General features: G+C 48.7%; 1 protein-coding gene across 1 annotated transcript; it reads right to left on the reverse strand.

The window, feature by feature from the left end:
- Positions 1-294: 294 nt before the first annotated feature.
- On the reverse strand, positions 295-26035 carry LOC120039458 (cytoplasmic FMR1-interacting protein 1 homolog; the record flags this gene model as incomplete). Its single annotated transcript, XM_038984850.1, has 8 exons — positions 295-393; positions 1081-1177; positions 2429-2585; positions 7629-7782; positions 11268-11415; positions 11622-11788; positions 13932-14057; positions 25913-26035. Coding segments are annotated over 8 exons (1071 nt in total), but the record flags the coding sequence as incomplete, so codon positions are not given.
- Between the last annotated feature and the right edge of the window lie 582 nt (positions 26036-26617).

Genomic DNA, 26617 nt, shown 5'->3' on the forward strand with positions numbered 1-26617 from the left:
GTCGACCTCTAGTATTTAGGTTACTAGTCGACCTCTAGTATTTAGGTTACTAGTCGACCTCTAGTATTTAGGTTACTAGTCGACCTCTAGTATTTAGGTTACTAGTCGACCTCTAGTATTTAGGTTACTAGTCGACCTCTAGTATTTAGGTTACTAGTCGACCTCTAGTATTTAGGTTACTAGTCGACCTCTAGTATTTAGGTTACTAGTCGACCTCTAGTATTTAGGTTACTAGTCGACCTCTAGTATTTAGGTTACTAGTCGACCTCTAGTATTTAGGTTACTAGTCGACCTCTAGTTGATATAGTCCACGTACCTTCCAGCTAGAATCTTGTAGTAGGCAAATATCTGATCAGCCAGCTTGTAGACAAACTGATCAAAACACAGGTTGACCTGCAGAGGATGTAACATAGGAAGTACAACATCCGTCATGATCAAAACACAGGTTGACCTGCAAGAATCAAGGAACAAAGATGATCAAGACTCGTGAAGTGATGACTAGTCTAATGGTGAACTATACCTCTGCTGTAGTGATGACTAGTCTAATGGTGAACTATACCTCTGCTGTAGTGATGACTAGTCTAATGGTGAACTATACCTCTGCTGTAGTGATGACTAGTCTAATGGTGAACTATATACCTCTGCTGTAGTGACGACTAGTCTAATGGTGAACTATATACCTCTGCTGTAGTGATGACTAGTCTAATGGTGAACTATACCTCTGCTGTAGTGATGACTAGTCTAATGGTGAACTATATACCTCTGCTGTAGTGATGACTAGTCTAATGGTGAACTATACCTCTGCTGTAGTGATGACTAGTCTAATGGTGAACTATACCTCTGCTGTAGTGATGACTAGTCTAATGGTGAACTATATACCTCTGCTGTAGTGACGACTAGTCTAATGGTGAACTATATACCTCTGCTGTAGTGACGACTAGTCTAATGGTGAACTATACCTCTGCTGTAGTGATGACTAGTCTAATGGTGAACTATATACCTCTGCTGTAGTGATGACTAGTCTAATGGTGAACTATATACCTCTGCTGTAGTGATGACTAGTCTAATGGTGAACTATACCTCTGCTTCAATCTCATCGTAGAGGAACTGCTTCTTGAACTTGGTCAGGGCGTAGTGGGCACTGTCATTATAGAGGTCCAGAGGGTACAGCACAAACCTGCAGGACAGAGATGGTTTACGAAAAATACATTTCATTTTGTAGCAATAGAGAGAGGACAGGACATAGATTTTGTGAGACAACCTCTCCCGCAACGTGATCAAGACAAAGGAGATGATCGTGGACTACAGGAAAAGGAGGACCGAACACGCCCCCATTAACATCGACAAGGCTGTAGGGGAGCAGGTCGATAGTTTCAAGTTCCTTGGTGTCCACATCACCAACGAAACATTATGGTCCAAACACACCAAGACAGTTGTGAAGAGAGCACGACAACACCTTTTCCCCCTCAGGGGACTGAAAAGATTTGGTATGGGTCCTGAGATCCTCAGTTGCACCATCGAGAGCATCCTGGCCGGTTGCATCACCTATGGCAACTGCTCGGCATCTGACAGTAAGATGCTACAGAGGGTAGTGCGTACGGCCCAGTCCATCACTGGGGCCAAGCTTCCTGCCATCCAGGACCTCTATACTAGACCAAAGAATTGTCAAAGACTCCAGCCATCCTGGTTATATACTGTTCTCTCTGCTACCGCACGGGAAGCGGTGCACTAAGTGTAGGAGCACTAAGTGTAGGTCCAAAAGGCTCCTAAACAGCTTCTATCCCCAAGCCATAAGACTCCTGAACAATTAATAAAATGGACACGTGGACCATTTACATTGACCCCCCCTGTTTTTACACTGCTGCTACTTGCTATTTATTGTCTATGCATCGTCACTTTACCTCTACCTACATAAAGTTTGATTTAATTTGAAATTACATTTGGTAGCTCCTATATGTATAACGTGATGAGACTGTCTGTCTTCACAATTCATTTATTTTCGTTTGCGCTTGTTAGCATATTTAGCTAGCAGCCTCCATGGAAAATCGATATTGCTTGTGCTAATTTAGTTAGCATTCTGGGAATCGACACCCAATGATATTTTTGTAGTTTGTTTTTGGCACCCCCTTGTCTACTAAGCCGGTAATACCGTAAATCCTGGAATGAGAGAAAGACGGTATGAAAATCTGGAAACCGCCCAACAGTAGTGTGTGTGTCGGACGGACACACACACACACAGTGGTCTAACATGGTGTCTTACTCCATCATAGAGGCCTCCTTGAGGTTACAGGGCATGGACAGATGGACGGACGGACACACACAGTGGTCTAACATGGTGTCTTACTCCATCATAGAGGCCTCCTTGAGGTTACAGGGCATGGACAGATGGACGGACGGACACACACAGTGGTCTAACATGGTGTCTTACTCCATCATAGAGGCCTCCTTGGTCTCCAGAATGTGGTCTGTGAGGATCCAGGGCATGGACATCTCGATGGGGAACTGGATCCTGCGACCCATGGTCAGCTCCAGGAAGAACTCTCTAAACCACAGCTGAGACAGGTCACAGCACTGCTGCAGGGTCTCTGTTAGGGAGGGGACAAAGGGTTAGAGAGGGGACAGACAGAGGGTTAGAGAGGGGACAGAGGGACAGACAGAGGGTTAGAGAGGGGACAGACAGAGGGTTAGAGAGGGGACAGGGGGACAGACAGAGGGTTAGAGAGGGGACAGACAGAGGGTTAGAGAGGGGACAGAGGGACAAAGGGTTAGAGAGGGGACAGGGGGACAAAGGGTTAGAGAGGGGACAGGGGGACAGAGGGTTAGAGAGGGGACAGACAGAGGAGACAGGGTTAGAGGGGGGCAAGGGGTTAGAGAGGGGACAGGGGGACAGACGGAGGGTTAGGGTTAGAGAGGGGACAAAGAGACAGACGGAGGGTTAGAGAGGAGACAGGGGGACATACAGAGGGGACAGGGTTAGAGAGGGGACGGGGACATACAGAGGGGACAGGGTTAGAGAGGGGACAGGGGGACAGACGGAGGGGACAGGGTTAGAGAGGGGACAGGGGGACACAGAGGGGACAGGGTTAGAGAGGGGACAGGGGGACATACAGAGGGGACAGGGTTAGAGAGGGGACAGGGGGACATACAGAGGGGACAGGGTTAGAGAGGGGACAGGGGGACATACAGAGGGGACAGGGTTAGAGAGGGGACAGGGGGACATACAGAGGGGACAGGGTTAGAGAGGGGACAGGGGGACATACAGAGGGGACAGGGTTAGAGAGGGGACAGGGGGACATACAGAGGGGACAGGGTTAGAGAGGGGACAGGGGGACATACAGAGGGGACAGGGTTAGAGAGGGGACAGGGGGACATACAGAGGGGACAGGGTTAGAGAGGGGACAGGGGGACATACAGAGGGGACAGGGTTAGAGGGGGGCAGGGGGACATACAGAGGGGACAGGGTTAGAGAGGGGACATACAGAGGGGACAGGGTTAGAGAGGGGACAGGGGGACATACAGAGGGGACAGGGTTAGAGGGGGGCAGGGGGACAAAGGGTTATAGAGGGGGGACAGGGGGACAAGGGGTTAGAGAGGGGACAGGGGGACAGGCGGAGGGTTAGGGTTAGAGAGGGGACAAAGAGACAGACAGAGGGTTAGGGTTAGAGAGGAGTCAGGGGGACAGACAGAGGGGACAAAGGGTTAGAGAGGGGACAGGGGGACAGACGGAGGGTCAGGGAGGGGACAAAGAGACAGACGGAGGGTTAGGGTTAGAGAGGGGACAGGGGGACAGGCGGAGGGTTAGGGTTAGAGAGGGGACAAAGAGACAGACAGAGGGTTAGGGTTAGAGAGGAGTCAGGGGGACAGACAGAGGGGACAAAGGGTTAGAGAGGGGACAGGGGGACAGACGGAGGGTCAGGGAGGGGACAAAGAGACAGACGGAGGGTTAGGGTTAGAGAGGGGACAGGGGGACAGGCGGAGGGTTAGGGTTAGAGAGGGGACAAAGAGACAGACAGAGGGTTAGGGTTAGAGAGGAGTCAGGGGGACAGACAGAGGGGACAAAGGGTTAGAGAGGGGACAGGGGGACAGGGTTAGAGAGGGGACAGGGGGACATACAGAGGGGACAGGGTTAGAGAGGGGACAGGGGGACATACAGAGGGGACAGGGTTAGAGAGGGGACAGGGGGACATACAGAGGGGACAGGGTTAGAGAGGGGACAGGGGGACATACAGAGGGGACAGGGTTAGAGAGGGGACAGGGGGACATACAGAGGGGACAGGGTTAGAGAGGGGACAGGGGGACATACAGAGGGGACAGGGTTAGAGAGGGGACAGGGGGACATACAGAGGGGACAGGGTTAGAGAGGGGACAGGGGGACATACAGAGGGGACAGGGTTAGAGAGGGGACAGGGGGACATACAGAGGGGACAGGGTTAGAGAGGGGACAGGGGGACATACAGAGGGGACAGGGTTAGAGAGGGGACAGGGGGACATACAGAGGGGACAGGGTTAGAGAGGGGACAGGGGGACATACAGAGGGGACAGGGTTAGAGAGGGGACAGGGGGACATACAGAGGGGACAGGGTTAGAGAGGGGACAGGGGGACATACAGAGGGGACAGGGTTAGAGGGGGGCAGGGGGACATACAGAGGGGACAGGGTTAGAGAGGGGACATACAGAGGGGACAGGGTTAGAGAGGGGACAGGGGGACATACAGAGGGGACAGGGTTAGAGGGGGGCAGGGGGACAAAGGGTTATAGAGGGGGGACAGGGGGACAAGGGGTTAGAGAGGGGACAGGGGGACAGGCGGAGGGTTAGGGTTAGAGAGGGGACAAAGAGACAGACAGAGGGTTAGGGTTAGAGAGGAGTCAGGGGGACAGACAGAGGGGACAGAGGGTTAGAGAGGGGACAGGGGTACAGACAGAGAGTTAGAGAGGGGACAAAGATACAGACAGAGGGTTAGAGAGGGGACAGGGGTACAGACAGAGAGTTAGAGAGGGGACAAAGAGACAGAGAGAGGGTTAGGGTTAGAGAGGAGTCAGGGGGACAGACAGAGGGGACAAAGGGTTAGAGAGGGGACAGGGGGACAGACGGAGGGTCAGGGAGGGGACAAAGAGACAGACGGAGGGTTAGGGTTAGAAAGGGGACAGGGGGACAGGCGGAGGGTTAGGGTTAGAGAGGGGACAAAGAGACAGACAGAGGGTTAGAGAGGGGACAGGGGGACAGACAGAGGGTTAGAGAGGGGACAGGGGGACAGACAGAGGGTTAGAGAGGGGACAGAGAGACAGACGGAGGGTTAGGGTTAGAGAGGGGACAGGGGGACAGGCGGAGGGTTAGGGTTAGAGAGGGGACAAAGAGACAGACGGAGGGTTAGGGTTAGAGAGGGGACAGGGGGACAGGCGGAGGGTTAGGGTTAGGGAGGGGACAAAGAGACAGACGGAGGGTTAGGGTTAGAGAGGGGACAGGGGGACAGGCGGAGGGTTAGGGTTAGAGAGGGGACAAAGAGACAGACAGAGGGTTAGGGTTAGAGAGGAGTCAGGGGGACAGACAGAGGGGACAAAGGGTTAGAGAGGGGACAGGGGGACAGACGGAGGGTCAGGGAGGGGACAAAGAGACAGACGGAGGGTTAGGGTTAGAGAGGGGACAGGGGGACAGGCGGAGGGTTAGGGTTAGAGAGGGGACAGGGGTACAGACAGAGGGTTAGAGAGGGGACAAAGAGACAGACAGAGGGTTAGAGAGGGGACAAAGAGACAGACAGAGGGTTAGAGAGGGGACAAAGAGACAGACAGAGGGTTAGAGAGGGGACAAAGAGACAGACAGAGGATTAGAGAGGGGACAGGGGGACAGACAGAGGGTTAGAGAGGGGACAGGGGTACAGACAGAGGGTTAGAGAGGGGACAAAGAGACAGACAGAGGGTTAGAGAGGGGACAGGGGGACAGACAGAGGGTTAGAGAGGGGACAAAGAGACAGAGAGAGGGTTAGGGTTAGAGAGGAGTCAGGGGGACAGACAGAGGGGACAAAGGGTTAGAGAGGGGACAGGGGGACAGACGGAGGGTCAGGGAGGGGACAAAGAGACAGACGGAGGGTTAGGGTTAGAAAGGGGACAGGGGGACAGGCGGAGGGTTAGGGTTAGAGAGGGGACAAAGAGACAGACAGAGGGTTAGAGAGGGGACAGGGGGACAGACAGAGGGTTAGAGAGGGGACAGGGGGACAGACAGAGGGTTAGAGAGGGGACAAAGAGACAGACAGAGGGTTAGGGTTAGAGAGGGGACAGGGGGACAGGCGGAGGGTTAGGGTTAGAGAGGGGACAAAGAGACAGACGGAGGGTTAGGGTTAGAGAGGGGACAGGGGGACAGGCGGAGGGTTAGGGTTAGGGAGGGGACAAAGAGACAGACGGAGGGTTAGGGTTAGAGAGGGGACAGGGGGACGGGCGGAGGGTTAGGGTTAGAGAGGGGACAAAGAGACAGACAGAGGGTTAGGGTTAGAGAGGAGTCAGGGGGACAGACAGAGGGGACAAAGGGTTAGAGAGGGGACAGGGGGACAGACGGAGGGTCAGGGAGGGGACAAAGAGACAGACGGAGGGTTAGGGTTAGAGAGGGGACAGGGGGACAGGCGGAGGGTTAGGGTTAGAGAGGGGACAGGGGGACAGGCGGAGGGTTAGGGTTAGAGAGGGGACAAAGAGACAGACGGAGGGTTAGGGTTAGAGAGGGGACAGGGGGACAGGCGGAGGGTTAGGGTTAGGGAGGGGACAAAGAGACAGACGGAGGGTTAGGGTTAGAGAGGGGACAGGGGGACAGACAGGGGGGCAGACAGAGGGGACAGGGGGGCAGACAGGGGGGACAGGGGGGCAGACAGGGGGGCAGACAGAGGGGACAGGGGGGCAGACAGAGGGGACAGGGGGGCAGACAGAGGGGACAGGGGGGCAGACAGGGGGGCAGACAGAGGGGACAGGGGGGCAGACAGAGGGGACAGGGGGGCAGACAGGGGGGCAGACAGAGGGGACAGGGGGGCAGACAGAGGGGACAGGGGGGCAGACAGAGGGGACAGACAGAGGGGACAGGGGGGCAGACAGGGGGGCAGACAGAGGGGACAGGGGGGCAGACAGAGGGGACAGGGGGGCAGACAGAGGGGACAGGGGGGCAGACAGGGGGGCAGACAGAGGGGACAGGGGGGCAGACAGAGGGGACAGGGGGCAGACAGAGGGGACAGGGGGGCAGACAGGGGGGCAGACAGAGGGGACAGGGGGGCAGACAGGGGGGACAGGGGGGCAGACAGGGGGGCAGACAGAGGGGACAGGGGGGCAGACAGGGGGGCAGACAGAGGGGACAGGGGGGCAGACAGGGGGGCAGACAGAGGGGACAGGGGGGCAGACAGAGGGGACAGACGGAGCAGGAGGTACCGGCTGCATCATCCTATCCCATTTGGGATGTAGACTCTACCGGTCTCCTTACCGCTGAAGTTGAGCAGGTTAGAGAGGGGACAGGGGGACAGAGAGGGGACAGACAGAGGGGACAGACGGAGCAGGATGGTTCTGTAAAGTCCGTACCGCTGAAGTTGAACAGGTTAGAGAGGGGACAGGGGGACAGACAGAGGGGACAGACGGAGCAGGATGGTTCTGTAAAGTCCGTACCGCTGAAGTTGAGCAGGTGTGTGTAGAAGAAGGACTCTCTGTGGAACTTCTCCATGTCCATGATGGTGGGTCCCTCCAGACTGCTGCGGAGAGTCTTCTTAGAACCACTCTTATCAGCTATCAGAGACTCCAGCATGGTACGAACCATGTACAGCTACAGAGGAGGAGGAGGAGGAGAGGAGGATAGAGGAAGAGGAGGAGGAGAGGAAGAGGAGGAGGTATGGAAAGGCACAGAGGGGAGGATGAGGAGAAATTATAAATGACTGACAGATAAAAGGTTTAAATGTTCAACTTCTGGTTAGTCGCCACCAAAACTGTTCTGTATGTAACTAACTTCTGGTTGGTCGCCACCAAAAACAGTTCTGTATGTAACTAACTTCTGGTTGGTCGCCACCAAAAACAGTTCTGTATGTAACTAACTTCTGGTTGGTCGCCACCAAAAACAGTTCTATATGTAACTAACTTCTGGTTGGTTTAGGAATGTTAATGGGCAACCTCTGAAAACACAGTTGATTGGTACTGCTTATCGGTCTACAGGTTCAAAAGGGGCTTTATAAATACATTTTATTTGATTACGTTCGACTGCCGTTCGACTGCTTCAAAGTGTAGCGAGAAACAACATGGCTTCAGGCTGGATCAACACCCGTTGCATAGAGCTCTCCCAGCTTGGACGTTGTGGCAACGTATGTTTTTGGTTTGACATTGGTTGTGGGAATAAAGCCATACGTTTCCTGACAGGTTTTTAAAAAAACGTTCTGAGAACAGAAGTGAACATTTTGCCTGTTCTAGGAACATTTATTTTTGGGTTACAGGGAGGTTCTGAGAACGTTTTACTCTGGTTCCAGGGAGGTTCTGAGAACGTTTTACTCTGGTTCCAGGGAGGTTCTGAGAACGTTTTACTCTGGTTCCAGGAAGGTTCTGAGAACATTGGCCTGGGAGGTTTTTATTACCGCTCAGAGAACTGAAATTATAGACTATTTAGTTGTTTTTGAATGACTTCCTTAACCTTTACTGAATGTTTCAATAAGACGTTTAATAACACCGCTAGCTTATTTTGGGTTAACGTTTTTGAACTCCAAGCACAGATAGGCAATAATAATACAAACACCTTTTTATTTGTTTATTGTTACACGGCATCGGTGAGATTCAAACCTATGATCTTCTGTTCTTTATCCATGGAATTAGTCTGTTCCACCGGGAGGGAGCTAGCATGCCATGTTGGTCTATTCAAACAGACCCCATTTCAAAGGAAGCAAGCACTATTAACATCAGGTGTGGCCAATTAGTGGGTGTGGCCAACACACCTGAACACACTTAACCTCACTAGGGTAGGGGGCACTACCCTAGTGCCCAAAGTAAACTGCCTGCTACTCAGGCCCAGAAGCTAGGATATACATATAATTGGTAGATTTGGATAGAAAACACGCTAAAGTTTCCAAAACTGTTAAAATAATGTCTGTGAGTAAAACAGAACTGAAATGGCAGGTGAAAACCTGAGGAAAATCTATCCAGGAAGTGCAATTAGTTTGAAATGGCTGTTTTTCCATTGAAAGCCTATCTACCATTTAAAGAGATAGGACCCAGATTCCGTTCCCTATGGCTTCCACTAGTTGTGAACAGTCTTTAGACATTGTTTCAGGCTAATGCTTTGGGCTTTTATTCTGAAAAATGAGGGAGAATGACAACTTTGAGTCTGTGGATAGTGTGGTGTTTCCTGCGCGCGACCGAGAGTGGGTCTTTCTTGTTTTTCTTTTATATTGACGACGCTATTGTCCGGTAGAAATATTATCGATTATTTAGGCTAAAAAAACAACCTGAGGATTGATTATAAACATCGTTTGATATGTTTCTACGAACTTTACTGATACTAGTTGGAATTTTCGTCTGCCTCTTGTGACCGCATTTGAGCCATTGGATTACTGAACAAAACGCGCCAACAAAATTGAGGTTTTTGGATATAAAGAGGGACTTTATCGAACAAAACAAACATTTATTGTGTAACTGGGAGTCTTGTGAGTGCAACCATACGACGATCATCAAAGGTAAGTGATTCATTTTATTGCTATTTCTGACTTTCATGACTAATCTACTTGGCTGCTAACTGTATGTAATGTTTTGTGTGCTGAGCGCTGTCCTCAGATAATCGCATGGTTTGCTTTCGCCGTAAAGCCTTTTTGAAATCTGACACGGCGGCTGGATTAACAACAAGTTAAGCTTTATTTTGATGTACTACACTTGTGATTTCATGAAAGTTAAATATTTATAGTAATTTAATTTGAATTTGGCACTCTGCAATTTCACCGGATGTTGGCCAGGTGGGACGCTACCGTCCCACACCCCCTAGAGAGGTTAACAAGATAGAGGATAGGGAGAGTTTTGTTGATGCTGAGAACGAAATGTATGTTTTTAATTACATTCTTAAAAACGTTCTCTGAATGTTACTAACATTTTCTTGTGGTTTTTAATGGAACGATTTTATCATGTTCTGAGAACGGAATTTAAAGCTTATTGATTTTAATGTGCACAATAAAATTTCCCAGAATTTTGTCAAGAACGGACATAAAAGTGAAACATCTTCTCTGAACGTTCTGAGAACATCGCTAAAGTCAAACATTTAAAAAAAAATACTTTTTAGTAAAAATACGACATTAAATAGAACCACATGGGCACTTGTGTGGAATGTTCTGTGGAAGCGCTGAAAATCCCACAGAAGAACGTTGTTTGTTAACGTTCTCCGAACTATTTGAGAACATTCCCAATGTCAAACCAGTTGGAGAACTTTCCTAGAACGTTATCAAAGCTGAAATTAAAATGTAACCATGTTTGAACTTTTATGAAACGTTCTGTTAAAGCCGGGGTGTCAAACTCATTCCACGGAGGGCCTAGTGTCTGCGGGTTTGTGGTTTTCCCTTTCAAATTAAGACGGAGACAACCAGGTGAGGAGAGTTATTTACTAATTACTAATTACTAACTATTTACTAATCAATCAAGCACAAGGGAGGAGTGGACACTCGGTATTCTGTGGAATAAGTTTGACACGTGTGTTAAAGCAATAAAATAAGGTAATATACTTTTTGGGGTGAAGTTCCTTAAAACGTGTTTAGAATGTTCCAAAGACAAGCAACTATCCTGCACCCATCACACACACACCTATTTTCCCTAACCCCTAAACCTAACCCTAACCTTAATCTTAATGTTAACGTTAACCCCTAACCCTGATTCCCAGAGCATTGTGGGTAGGTTGTATGCCAAATAATCATAGACAATCACGGTTCTCACCAAGCTCTGAGAAACATGGTTCTCAGAACGCTATGTGCTAGCTGGGCTCATTCTCTCTCTAGAAAGGAGATTAATGATGTACTTCTGGAACGCAGGACTAGGCTGATAACTCTGTCATTTATGACAGAACAGATCATTAGAACAGATCATTTATGACAGATCACAGATCAAAGCTCATGCTATGTATGGTACAGCTGATAAATTTTCCGCCAGATTACAGTTTAGGTTATATAGGCACTGTGAGAACGACTATGGTATGATGTGACTAGGATAGGAGGCTGTGATGGTAAAAAAGGGGACACTGTGTGAGAAATAAAGGCAGGATAAAGAGATGACTGTCTAGTAATCGTAGAGACAGACCTGTGTGCTGGAGGGACCGACGGCGCGGCGGGGGACCTTGATGTCAAACCCTCCCTTGGGATCCTTCTCTCCTCGCAGGGCCGGGTCGTTGTGGGGCTCACGTCCTGCCTCCCAATCACAGATGGTCTTCCTGATGGCCTGCAGGACACTGGGGAGAGAACAGCACAAAATACATCTAAAAAACTCTCAGCAGAGTCCACATCATCAGGTGTCTGCAACTCTGACACCAGAGGTGTTACAGCAGGATGGGAACAAAAGCCTGCACACTCAGTAGCTGGAGAACTCTGCCGCCCCCCCCCCGAAAAAGCCATAATTCAAAGGATGTTTTGTGCGGTCCCGTTTGTTCCGTCGTACCTCTGTACCACGTTCTTCTTCTTCTTGATGGCCTGCCGTAGCGGGTCTCTCAGGGTGAGCTGGGCGAAGTCCTGCAGGACTGAGTAGATGGTGTGGCGGATTGCGTGGTTAAACACCGACTCCATACGACCCATCAGAACCTGCAAACCCTTTATCATGGCCATCACCTGGAGGGAAGGAACACCTCAGAGTTAGTCTCTAACACACCTCACACAGGTTCATTAGACACAGGTTAGTTAGTCTCTAACACACCTCACACAGGTTCATTAGACACAGGTTAGTTAGTCTCTAACACACCTCACACAGGTTCATTAGACACAGGTTAGTTAGTCTCTAACACACCTAGAGACAGGTTAATTAGAGACAGGTTAGTTAGAGACACACCTAGAGACAGGTTAATTAGAGACAGGTTAGTTAGAGACACACCTAGAGACAGGTTAATTAGAGACACACCTAGAGACAGGTTAATTAGAGACACACCTAGAGACAGGTTAATTAGAGACACACCTAGAGACAGGTTAATTAGAGACACACCTAGAGACAGGTTAATTAGAGACAGGTTAGTTAGAGACACACCTAGAGACAGGTTAATTAGAGACAGGTTAGTTAGAGACACACCTAGAGACAGGTTAATTAGAGACAGGTTAGTTAGAGACACACCTAGAGACAGGTTAATTAGAGACAGGTTAGTTAGAGACACACCTAGAGACAGGTTAATTAGAGACAGGTTAGTTAGAGACACACCTAGAGACAGGTTAATTAGAGACAGGTTAGTTAGAGACACACCTAGAGACAGGTTAATTAGAGACAGGTTAGTTAGAGACAGGTTAATTAGAGACAGGTTAGTTAGAGACACACCTAGAGACAGGTTAATTAGAGACAGGTTAGTTAGAGACACACCTAGAGACAGGTTAATTAGAGACAGGTTAATCAGAGACAGGTTAATTAGACATCTCAGACATACATTTATAAAGCCTTTGTTATATCAGCAGTTGTAACAAAGTAGTCAAGTTAGAGTTAGAGATGATTTGTGCCGTCTCGCCAACTCCTATGGAAGTCCTAGGACCACAGGAGGGACCAGGCTAGGTAATGACCAGGCTAGGTAAGGACCAGACTAGGTAAGGACCAGGCTAGGTAACGACCAGGCTAGGTAATGACCAGGCTAGGAAATGACCAGGCTAGGTCACGACCAGGCTAGGTAAGGACCAGGCTAGGTAAGGACCAGACTAGGTAAGGACCAGGCTAGGTCACGACCAGGCTAGGTCACGACCAGGCTAGGTAAGGACCAGACTAGGTAAGGACCAGACTAGGTAAGGACCAGGCTAGGTCACGACCAGGCTAGGTAATGACCAGGCTAGGTAAGGACCAGACTAGGTAAGGACCAGACTAGGTAAGGACCAGACTAGGTCACGACCAGACTAGGTCACGACCAGGCTAGGTCACGACCAGGCTAGGTCACGACCAGGCTAGGTAACGTCCAGGCTAGGTAACGACCAGGCTAGGTAACGACCAGGCTAGGTCACGTCCAGGCTAGGTCACGACCAGGCTAGGTCACGACCAGGCTAGGTCACGACCAGGCTAGGTCACGACCAGGCTAGGTCACGACCAGGCTAGGTAACGACCAGGCTAGGTAACGACCAGAAAAGCTGGCTAGACAGCAGAAACAGATATGGGACCAGCCTAGGAAACGACCAGGCTAGGTCACGACCAGGCTAGGTCACGACCAGGCTAGGTCACGACCAGGCTAGGTCACGACCAGGCTAGGTCACGACCAGGCTAGGTCACGACCAGGCTAGGTCACGACCAGGCTAGGTCACGACCAGGCTAGGTCACGACCAGGCTAGGTCATGAACAGGCTAGGTAAGGACCAGGCTAGGTCATGACCAGGCTAGGTCGTGACCAGGCTAGGTCGTGACCAGGCTAGGTCATGACCAGGCTAGGTCACGACCAGCCTAGGTAACGACCAGCCTAGGTAACGACCAGGAAAGGTCGTGACCAGGCTAGGTAATGACCAGGCTAGTTAATGACCAGGCTAGGTAACGACCAGGCTAGGTAACAACCAGGCTAGGTCATGACCAGGCTAGGTAACGGCCAGGCTAGGTAGTGACCAGGCTAGGTAACGACCAGGCTAGGTAACGACCAGGCTAGGTAACGACCAGACTAGGTAACGACCAGGCTAGGTAACGACCAGGCTAGGTCATGACCAGGCTAGGTAGTGACCAGGCTAGGTAGTGACCAGGTTAGGTCATGACCAGGCTAGGGTGATTGGCCAACAGACAGATTGTGGAGGGGAAAAGGTAGTAAACTGACCTCGACAAGGGCAAACTTCTCCTCAATGGTGTAGTTGTATCGTGTAGCTCGTTCATACTCCTCCGCGTTGTCAGGACACTCCTTGTTAGAGTACTTATCCGTTGGATGAACCAGCTTCCACGAGTACTGCAGGAAGAAGAGGCATCATCATCATCATCCTCATCATTATCAACATTATCAAATCAAATAAAAAGTTGTCACATGACCCGAATACAACAGCTGTAGTAGACCTCACAGTGAAATGCTGAATACAACAGGTGTAGTAGACCTCACAGTGAAATGCTGAATACAACAGGTGTAGTAGACCTTACAGTGAAATGCTGAATACAACAGGTGTAGTAGACCTCACAGTGAAATGCTGAATACAACAGGTGTAGTAGACCTCACAGTGAAATGCTGAATACAACAGGTGTAGTAGACCTCACAGTGAAATGCTGAATACAACAGGTGTAGTAGACCTCACAGTGAAATGCTGAATACAACAGGTGTAGACCTCACAGTGAAATGCTGAATACAACAGGTGTAGTAGACCTTACAGTGAAATGCTGAATACAACAGGTGTAGTAGACCTCACAGTGAAATGCTGAATACAACAGGTGTAGTAGACCTCACAGTGAAATGCTGAATACAACAGGTGTAGTAGACCTCACAGTGAAATGCTGAATACAACAGGTGTAGTAGACCTTACAGTGAAATGCTGAATACAACAGGTGTAGTAGACCTTACAGTGAAATGCTGAATACAACAGGTGTAGTAGACCTTACAGTGAAATGCTGAATACAACAGGTGTAGTAGACCTGACAGTGAAATGCTGAATACAACAGGTGTAGTAGACCTGACAGTGAAATGCTGAATACAACAGGTGTAGTAGACCTCACAGTGAAATGCTGAATACAACAGGTGTAGTAGACCTTACAGTGAAATGCTGAATACAACAGGTGTAGTAGACCTTACAGTGAAATGCTGAATACAACAGGTGTAGTAGACCTTACAGTGAAATGCTGAATACAACAGGTGTAGTAGACCTCACAGTGAAATGCTGAATACAACAGGTGTAGTAGACCTTACAGTGAAATGCTGAATACAACAGGTGTAGTAGACCTTACAGTGAAATGCTGAATACAACAGGTGTAGTAGACCTTACAGTGAAATGCTGAATACAACAGGTGTAGTAGACCTCACAGTGAAATGCTGAATACAACAGGTGTAGTAGACCTCACAGTGAAATGCTGAATACAACAGGTGTAGTAGACCTCACAGTGAAATGCTGAATACAACAGGTGTAGTAGACCTCACAGTGAAATGCTGAATACAACAGGTGTAGTAGACCTTACAGTGAAATGCTGAATACAACAGGTGTAGTAGACCTCACAGTGAAATGCTGAATACAACAGGTGTAGTAGACCTCACAGTGAAATGCTGAATACAACAGGTGTAGTAGACCTTACAGTGAAATGCTGAATACAACAGGTGTAGTAGACCTTACAGTGAAATGCTGAATACAACAGGTGTAGTAGACCTTACAGTGAAATGCTGAATACAACAGGTGTAGTAGACCTCACAGTGAAATGCTGAATACAACAGGTGTAGTAGACCTTACAGTGAAATGCTGAATACAACAGGTGTAGTAGACCTCACAGTGAAATGCTGAATACAACAGGTGTAGTAGACCTCACAGTGAAATGCTGAATACAACAGGTGTAGTAGACCTTACAGTGAAATGCTGAATACAACAGGTGTAGTAGACCTCACAGTGAAATGCTGAATACAACAGGTGTAGTAGACCTCACAGTGAAATGCTGAATACAACAGGTGTAGTAGACCTCACAGTGAAATGCTGAATACAACAGGTGTAGGTAGACCTTACAGTGAAATGCTGAATACAACAGGTGTAGTAGACCTTACAGTGAAATGCTGAATACAACAGGTGTAGTAGACCTTACAGTGAAATGCTGAATACAACAGGTGTAGGTAGACCTCACAGTGAAATGCTGAATACAACAGATGTAGTAGACCTCACAGTGAAATGCTGAATACAACAGGTGTAGTAGACCTCACAGTGAAATGCTGAATACAACAGGTGTAGTAGACCTGACAGTGAAATGCTGAATACAACAGGTGTAGTAGACCTGACAGTGAAATGCTGAATACAACAGGTGTAGTAGACCTGACAGTGAAATGCTGAATACAACAGGTGTAGTAGACCTGACAGTGAAATGCTGAATACAACAGGTGTAGTAGACCTGACAGTGAAATGCTGAATACAACAGGTGTAGTAGACCTGACAGTGAAATGCTGAATACAACAGGTGTAGTAGACCTGACAGTGAAATGCTGAATACAACAGGTGTAGTAGACCTGACAGTGAAATGCTGAATACAACAGGTGTAGTAGACCTGACAGTGAAATGCTGAATACAACAGGTGTAGTAGACCTCACAGTGAAATGCTGAATACAACAGGTGTAGTAGACCTCACAGTGAAATGCTGAATACAACAGGTGTAGTAGACCTCACAGTGAAATGCTGAATACAACAGGTGTAGTAGACCTTACAGTGAAATGCTGAATACAACAGGTGTAGTAGACCTCACAGTGAAATGCTGAATACAACAGGTGTAGTAGACCTCACAGTGAAATGCTGAAAACAACAGGTGTAGTAGACCTCACAGTGAAATGCTGAATACAACAGGTGTAGTAGACCTTACAGTGAAATGCTGAATACAACAGGTGTAGTAGACCTTACAGTGAAATGCTGAATACAACAGGTGTAGTAGACCTCACAGTGAAATGCTGAATACAACAGGTGTAGTAGACCTGACAGTGAAATGCTGAATACAACAGGTGTAGTAGACATTACAGTGAAATGCTGAATACAACAGATGTAGTAGACCTTACAGTGAAATGCTGAATACAGCAGGTGTAGTAGACCTCACAGTGAAATGCTGAATACAACAGGTGTAGTAGACCTTACAGTGAAATGCTGAATACAACAGGTGTAGTAGACCTCACAGTGAAATGCTGAATACAACAGGTGTAGTAGACCTCACAGTGAAATGCTGAATACAACAGGTGTAGACCTCACAGTGAAATGCTGAATACAACAGGTGTAGTAGACCTTACAGTGAAATGCTGAATACAACAGGTGTAGTAGACCTCACAGTGAAATGCTGAATACAACAGGTGTAGTAGACCTCACAGTGAAATGCTGAATACAACAGGTGTAGTAGACCTTACAGTGAAATGCTGAATACAACAGGTGTAGTAGACCTTACAGTGAAATGCTGAATACAACAGGTGTAGTAGACCTTACAGTGAAATGCTGAATAGAACAGGTGTAGTAGACCTCACAGTGAAATGCTGAATACAACAGGTGTAGTAGACCTTACAGTGAAATGCTGAATACAACAGGTGTAGTAGACCTCACAGTGAAATGCTGAATACAACAGGTGTAGTAGACCTTACAGTGAAATGCTGAATACAACAGGTGTAGGTAGACCTCACAGTGAAATGCTGAATACAACAGATGTAGTAGACCTCACAGTGAAATGCTGAATACAACAGGTGTAGTAGACCTCACAGTGAAATGCTGAATACAACAGGTGTAGTAGACCTCACAGTGAAATGCTGAATACAACAGGTGTAGTAGACCTTACAGTGAAATGCTGAATACAACAGGTGTAGTAGACCTCACAGTGAAATGCTGAATACAACAGGTGTAGTAGACCTTACAGTGAAATGCTGAATACAACAGGTGTAGTAGACCTTACAGTGAAATGCTGAATACAACAGGTGTAGTAGACCTTACAGTGAAATGCTGAATAGAACAGGTGTAGTAGACCTCACAGTGAAATGCTGAATACAACAGGTGTAGTAGACCTTACAGTGAAATGCTGAATACAACAGGTGTAGTAGACCTCACAGTGAAATGCTTACTTACAAGCCCTTAACCAACAATACAGTTTTAAGAAAATACCAACAACAAAAAAGTAAGAGATAAGAATAACAAATAATTAAAGTGCAGCAGTAAATAACAATAGTGGGGCTATATACAGGGTGTTACGGTACAGAGTCAATGTGGAGGCTATATACAGGGGGTACCGGTACAGAGTCAATGTGGAGGCTATATACAGGGGGTACCGGTACAGAGTCAATGTGGAGACTATATACAGGGGGTACCGGTACAGAGTCAATGTGGAGGCTATATACAGGGTGTTACGGTACAGAGTCAATGTGGAGGCTATATACAGGGGGTACCGGTACAGAGTCAATGTGGAGGCTATATACAGGGGGTACCGGTACAGAGTCAATGTGGAGACTATATACAGGGGGTACCGGTACAGAGTCAATGTGGAGGCTATATACAGGGGGTACCTGTACAGAGTCAATGTGGAGACTATATACAGGGGGTACCGGTACAGAGTCAATGTGGAGGCTATATACAGGGGGTACCTGTACAGAGTCAATGTGGAGGCTATATACAGGGTGTTACGGTACAGAGTCAATGTGGAGGCTATATACAGGGTGTTACGGTACAGAGTCAATGTGGAGGCTATATACAGGGTGTTACGGTACAGAGTCAATGTGGAGGCTATATACAGGAGGTACCGGTACAGAGTCAATGTGGAGGCTATATACAGGGTGTTACGGTACAGAGTCAATGTGGAGACTATATACAGGGTGTTACGGTACAGAGTCAATGTGGAGGCTATATACAGGGTGTTACGGTACAGAGTCAATGTGGAGGCTATATACAGGGTGTTACGGTACAGAGTCAATGTGGAGGCTATATACAGGAGGTACCGGTACAGAGTCAATGTGGAGGCTATATACAGGGTGTTACGGTACAGAGTCAATGTGGAGACTATATACAGGGGGCACCGGTACAGAGTCAATGTGGAGACTATATACAGGGGGGTACCGGTACAGACTCAATGTGGAGGCTATATACAGGGGGTACCGGTACAGTCAATGTGGAGGCTATATACAGGGTATTACGGTACAGAGTCAATGTGGGGGCTATATACAGGATGTTACGGTACAGAGTCAATGTGGAGGCTATATACAGGGGGTACCGGTACAGAGTCAATGTGGAGGCTATATACAGGGGGTACCGGTACAGAGTCAATGTGGGGGCTATATACAGGATGTTACGGTACAGAGTCAATGTGGAGGCTATATACAGGGGGTACCGGTACAGAGTCAATGTGGAGACTATATACAGGGGGTACCGGTACAGAGTCAATGTGGAGGCTATATACAGGGTGTTACGGTACAGAGTCAATGTGGAGGCAATATACAGGGGGTACCGGTACAGAGTCAATGTGGAGGCATTATACAGGGGGTACCGGTACAGAGTCAATGTGAAGGTTATATACAGGGGGTACCGGTACAGAGTCAATGTGGAGGCTATATACAGGGTGTTACGGTACAGAGTCAATGTGGAGGCAATATACAGGGGGTACCGGTACAGAGTCAATGTGGAGGCATTATACAGGGGGTACCGCTACTGAGTCAATGTGGAGGCTATATACAGGGGGTACCGGTACAGAGTCAATGTGGAGGCTATATACAGGGGGTACCGGTACAGAGTCAATGTGGAGGCTATATACAGGGGGTACCGGTACAGAGTCAATGTGGAGGCTATATACAGGGGGTACCGGTACAGAGTCAATGTGGAGGCTATATACAGGGGGTACCGGTACAGAGTCAATGTGGAGGCTATATACAGGGGGTACCGGTACAGAGTCAATGTGGAGGCTATATACAGGGGGTACCGGTACAGAGTCAATGTGGAGGCTATATACAGGGGGTACCGGTACAGAGTCAATGTGGAGGCTATATACAGGGGGTACCGGTACAGAGTCAATGTGGAGGCTATATACAGGGGGTACCGGTACAGAGTCAATGTGGAGGCTATATACAGGGGGTACCGGTACAGAGTCAATGTGGAGGCTATATACAGGGGGTACCGGTACAGAGTCAATGTGGAGGCTATATACAGGGGGTACCGGTACAGAGTCAATGTGGAGGCTATATACAGGGGGTACCGGTACAGAGTCAATGTGGAGGCTATATACAGGGGGTACCGGTACAGAGTCAATGTGGAGGCTATATACAGGGGGTACCGGTACAGAGTCAATGTGGAGGCTATATACAGGGGGTACCGGTACAGAGTCAATATGGAGGCTATATACAGGGGATACCGGTACAGAGTCAATGTGGAGGCTATATACAGGGGGTACCAGTACAGAGTCAATGTGGAGGCTATATACAGGGTATTACGGTACAGAGTCAATGTGGAGGCTATATACAGGGGGTACCGGTACAGAGTCAATGTGGAGGCTATATACAGGGGGTACCGGTACAGAGTCAATGTGGAGGCTATATACAGGGGGTACTGGTACAGAGTCAATGTGGAGGCTATATACAAGGGGTTAACGGTACAGAGTCAATGTGGAGGCTATATACAAGGGGTTAACGGTACAGAGTCAATGTGGATGCTATATACAGGGGGTACCAGTACAGAGTCAATGTGGAGGCTATATACAGGGGGTACCGGTACAGAGTCAATGTGGAGGCTATATACAGGGGGTACCGGTACAGAGTCAATGTGGAGGCTATATACAGGGGGTACCGGTACAGAGTCAATGTGGAGGCTATATACAGGGGGTACCGGTACAGAGTCAATGTGGAGGCTATATACAGGGGGTACCGGTACAGAGTCAATGTGGAGGCTATATACAGGGGATACCGGTACAGAGTCAATGTGGAGGCTATATACAGGGGGTACCAGTACAGAGTCAATGTGGAGGCTATATACAGGGTATTACGGTACAGAGTCAATGTGGAGGCTATATACAGGGGGTACCGGTACAGAGTCAATGTGGAGGCTATATACAGGGGGTACCGGTACAGAGTCAATGTGGAGGCTATATACAGGGGGTACTGGTACAGAGTCAATGTGGAGGCTATATACAAGGGGTTAACGGTACAGAGTCAATGTGGAGGCTATATACAAGGGGTTAACGGTACAGAGTCAATGTGGATGCTATATACAGGGGGTACCAGTACAGAGTCAATGTGGAGGCTATATACAGGGGGTACCGGTACAGAGTCAATGTGGAGGCTATATACAGGGGGTACCGGTACAGAGTCAATGTGGAGGCTATATACAGGGGGTACCGGTACAGAGTCAATGTGGAGGCTATATACAAGGGGTTAACGGTACAGAGTCAATGTGGAGGCTATATACAAGGGGTTAACGGTACAGAGTCAATGTGGATGCTATATACAGGGGGTACCGGTACAGAGTCAATGTGGAGGCTATATACAGGGGGTAACGGTACAGAGTCAATGTGCGGGGCCACCGGTATCGAGGTAATATGTACATGTAGGTAGAGTTATTAAAGTGACTATGCATAGATGATAACAGAGAGTAGCAGCAGCGTAGAAAGGGGCAATGCAAATAGTCTGGGTAGCCATTTCATTAGATGTTCAGGAGTCTTATGGTTTGGGGGTAGAAGCTGTTTAGAAGCCTCATGGTCCTAGACTTGGCGCTCCGGTACCACTTGCCGTGCGGTAGTAGAGAGAACAGTCTATGACTAGGGTGGCTAGAGTCTTACGGCTTGGGGGTAGAAGATGTGCTTGAGAATGGGGGCGTGCTCGGTCCTTCTTTTCCTGTAGTCCACAATCATCTCCTCCTTACCACAGACATGTCTGATTTCAAGGGGAAACACCGGCAATATGAGACTCCAGCGAAGGAGTCAGTGGTTTGTGGAGCTCGTCTTTTGCAGGAAAAGAGGGTTATGATCGGTAGAGACCACCATAGGGGTAGAGACTATACATACACCTCAAAGTGCTGAAGAGCCAGTACCAAAACAAGCGTCTCCTTCTCGATAGTCTAGTAGTGTTTCTGATATGAGGCCAATGTCTTTGAAATGTACCCCTCAGGGTGTTCAACACTGTTATCATCTTTCTGTAGGAACACAGCCCCTGCTCCTACATTGCTGGCATCGGTGTACAAAGCACCGGTGCAGAGACCAAAAGGGGTCTTGTCTTCTCAAAAGCCTGCTGACAGTCTGGGCTCCAACAGAAAACGACTTTCGGACTGGTCAAATCTGTAAGTGGCGCAACAACCTGGGCGAAGTCCTGGCAAAAAGTCTAGTAGTAGCCAGCCATTCCAGAGAATCGGCACAGTTCCTGGCAAGAAGTCCAGTAGTAGCCAGCCATTCCAGAGAATCGGCACAGTTCCTGGCAAGAAGTCTTGTAGTAGCCAGCCATTCCAGAGAATCGGCACAGTTCCTGGCAAGAAGTCTTGTAGTAGTCAGCCATTCCAGAGAATCGGCACAGTTCCTGGCAAGAAGTCTAGTAGTAGCCAGCCATTCCAGAGAATCGGCACAGTTCCTGGCAAGAAGTCTAGTAGTAGCCAGCCATTCCAGAGAATCGGCACAGTTCCTGGCAAGAAGTCCAGTAGTAGCCAGCCATTCCAGAGAATCGGCACAGTTCCTGGCAAGAAGTCTAGTAGTAGCCAGCCATTCCAGAGAATCGGCACAGTTCCTGGCAAGAAGTCCAGTAGTAGCCAGCCATTCCAGAGAATCGGCACAGTTCCTGGCAAGAAGTCCAGTAGTAGCCAGCCATTCCAGAGAATCGGCACAGTTCCTGGCAAGAAGTCTTGTAGTAGTCAGCCATTCCAGAGAATCGGCACAGTTCCTGGCAAGAAGTCCAGTAGTAGCCAGCCATTCCAGAAAATCGGCACAGTTCCTGGCAAGAAGCTGGCACTGGAAGGTTATGGATGGCCTCCACGTGCCGGGACCGATCAGACTTCCCCTTGCCCCTCCATCGTTCCGAGATACTTCACTGTTGCTCTGGCAATTTCACTCTTTGACAGGTTCACTGTCAGGTTGGCAGCTGCGAAACAGCTTCAACAGGTTTGTTTTAGTGCTGTTTGCAGCATCACCCTGCAACAACCTCTCTCTCAGCAAACTCAAAGGACCTCTGGCATTATGTCCAAACACGAGCTCATTCGGACTAAAACCAAGAGATTCCTGAACAACCTCCCATGCTACAAACAGCACAAGACCCCTTCATCCCAGTCTTTTCTCAAACTCAAAGCAGTAAGCTCTCAACATAGACTTCAAAGTCTGATGAAACCTCTCAAGAGCACCTTGAGACTCTGGGTGGTAGAGGGCACTAGAGACTCTGGGTGGTAGAGGGCACTAGAGACTCTGGGTGGTAGAGGGCACTAGAGACTCTGGGTGGTAGAGGGCACTAGAGACTCTGGGTGGTAGAGGGCACTAGAGACTCTGGGTGGTAGAGGGCACTAGAGACTCTGGGTGGTAGAGGGCACTAGAGACTCTGGGTGGTAGAGGGCACTAGAGACTCTGGGTGGTAGAGGGCACTAGAGACTCTGGGTGGTAGAGGGCACTAGGGGGGCAATGGATAACACCTAACTGCTGTTCACTTGCTGGAAGACCTTTGACATGAAATTTAGTCTACCGGCGGAAGTTCAAACGTTGACAATAATTTCACCAGGACCTTAACAATACAGACAACAGGCAACAGAGAGCTTTGATTATCCTCAGTGGAATGGCCTCAAGGAAACGAGTGGTAGCGCACATAATGGTTAAGAGAAACTAGTTACCACTCTTTACTTTGGGCAAAGGACCAACACAATCCACCAGAACCGTGCTGAAAGGTTAATCAAAAGCAGGAATAGGCTGCAAAAGGTGCAACTGGTACAAACATGATAGGATTGACAGTTTGACATCCTGTTTCTGACGAGGCCTGAAGAATGAGACCCCCTTCACCGGTAGGCTAGGCCTCACTCCAACGACAACGGAACTAGAAATAAGATCAGACTCGAGTTCCACATTATACAAAGGAACTTACATGCAATCCATCTCCATGCCTTGTACCAACACACTGTAACCTTGTACCAACACACTGTAACCTTGTACCAACACACTGTAACCTTGTACCAACACACTGTAACCTTGTACCAACACACTGTAACCTTGTACCAACACACTGTAACCTTGTACCAACACACTGTAACCAGTTGCCTTGTACCAACACACTGTAACCAGTTGCCTTGTACCAACACACTGTAACCAGTTGCCTTGTACCAACACACTGTAACCAGTTGCCTTGTACCAACACACTGTAACCAGTTGCCTTGTACCAACACACTGTAACCAGTTGCCTTGTACCAACACACTGTAACCAGTTGCCTTGTACCAACACACTGTAACCAGTTACTGAACTGTCAGACAAAGGCAAAACGCCCTCCAGAATGAAGGACTGGGCAGCCCCAGTGTCTCGCTGTATCTTCACTGGCTGCTTAACAGCATCGCCACTCTGCAGAGACACAAACTCGTCTGAAACAAAGGGTTCATACACCTGATCCAAAGTCTTGTTTAGGAGATACACCAGTCCCAACCAGAGACCTGATGGGCTGGAGTGTTCCCAGTCCCAACCAGAGACCTGATGGGCTGTAGTGTTCCCAGTCCCCACCAGAGACCTGATGGGCTGTAGTGTTCCCAGTCCCAACCAGAGACCTGATGGGCTGGAGTGTTCCCAGTCCCAACCAGAGACCTGATGGGCTGTAGTGTTCCCAGTCCCAACCAGAGACCTGATGGGCTGGAGTGTTCCCAGTCCCAACCAGAGACCTGATGTGCTGTAGTGTTCCCAGTCCCCACCAGAGACCTGATGGGCTGTAGTGTTCCCAGTCCCCACCAGAGACTTAATGGGCTGTAGTGTTCCCAGTCCCAACCAGAGACCTGATGGGCTGTAGTGTTCCCAGTCCCAACCAGAGACCTGATGGGCTGTAGTGTTCCCAGTCCCAACCAGAGACTTAATGGGCTGTAGTGTTCCCAGTCCCCACCAGAGACTTAATGGGCTGTAGTGTTCCCAGTCCCCACCAGAGACTTAATGGGCTGTAGTGTTCCCAGTCCCCACCAGAGACCTGATGGGCTGTAGTGTTCCCAGTCCCTACCAGAGACTTAATGGACTGTAGTGTTCCCAGTCCCCACCAGAGACTTAATGGACTGGAGTGTTCCCAGTCCCCACCAGAGACTTAATGGCCCGGAGTGTTCCCAGTCCCCACCAGAGACTTAATGGACTGTAGTGTTCCCAGTCCCTACCAGAGACCTGATGGGCTGTAGTGTTCCCAGTCCCAACCAGAGACTTAATGGACTGTAGTGTTCCCAGTCCCTACCAGAGACCTGATGGGCTGTAGTGTTCCCAGTCCCAACCAGAGACCTGATGGGCTGTAGTGTTCCCAGTCCCTACCAGAGACTTAATGGACTGTAGTGTTCCCAGTCCCTACCAGAGACCTGATGGGCTGTAGTGTTCCCAGTCCCAACCAGAGACTTAATGGACTGTAGTGTTCCCAGTCCCAACCAGAAACTTAATGGGCTGTAGTGTTCCCAGTCCCAACCAGAGACCTGATGGGCTGGAGTTTTCCCAGTCCCCACCAGAGACTTAATGGCCCGGAGTGTTCCCAGTCCCTACCAGAGACTTAATGGGCTGGAGTGTTCCCAGTCCCCACCAGAGACTTAATGGGCTGTAGTGTTCCCAGTCCCAACCAGATACTTAATGGGCTGGAGTGTTCCCAGTCCCCACCAGAGACTTAATGGGCTGGAGTGTTCCCAGTCCCCACCAGAGACTTAATGGGCTGTAGTGTTCCCAGTCCCCACCAGAGACTTAATGGGCTGTAGTGTTCCCAGTCCCCACCAGAGACTTAATGGACTGTAGTGTTCCCAGTCCCCACCAGAGACTTAATGGACTGTAGTGTTCCCAGTCCCCACCAGAGACTTAATGGACTGTAGTGTTCCCAGTCCCCACCAGAGACTTAATGGACTGTAGTGTTCCCAGTCCCAACCAGAGACTTAATGGGCTGGAGTGTTCCCAACCAGAGACTTAATGGACTGGAGTGTTCCCAACAACAGGTTGTGGTCAGGGTTAAGGTTAGAGGTCACTCACCACTTCCATGACGTGTGCGCTCCACTGGGACAGTAGCTGCATCCCCTGCAGAGACAGGTCAAACAGCTTCCTGTACTCATGGTCTGTCTTGTGGGCCTCCTGACGGCCAGACCCCGTCACCACCTAGAGATAGACACCTTTATTAGGACATTAAAGGTTAACTAACCATAACCCTTCGCATTACAGGTTAACTAACCCTTCGCATTACAGGTTAACTAACCCGTCGCATTACAGGTTAACTAACCCTTCGCATTACAGGTTAACTAACCCTTCGCATTACAGGTTAACTAACCCTTCGCATTACAGGTTAACTAACCCTAACCCTTCACATTACAGGTTACACTTGACATTAGGCTTGGGCGGTATACCGTATGCCGGGGTATTCTGAAATTCACACGGTATGATTTTCAATACTGTCAACAACCCATTTTTTGCCAAATAAAATATCACCAGCTCAGGGCTCTAGCTATACATAAAGTGTTGGTCCCATGTTCCATGAGCTGAAATAAAAGTTCCCAGAAAATTCCCAAATGTTGTGCACAAATTTGTATTTCATCCCTGTTAGTGAGCATTTCTCCTTTGCTAAAATAATCCATCCACTTGACAGGTGTGGCCTATCAAGAAGCTGATTAAACAGCATGATCATTACACAGGTGCACCTTGTGCTGGGGTCAATAAAAGGCCACTGTAAAATGTGGAGTTGTC

This window comes from Salvelinus namaycush, unplaced genomic scaffold (assembly GCF_016432855.1).
Source record: "Salvelinus namaycush isolate Seneca unplaced genomic scaffold, SaNama_1.0 Scaffold2725, whole genome shotgun sequence".
NCBI classification, from domain to species: Eukaryota; Metazoa; Chordata; class Actinopteri; order Salmoniformes; family Salmonidae; genus Salvelinus; species Salvelinus namaycush.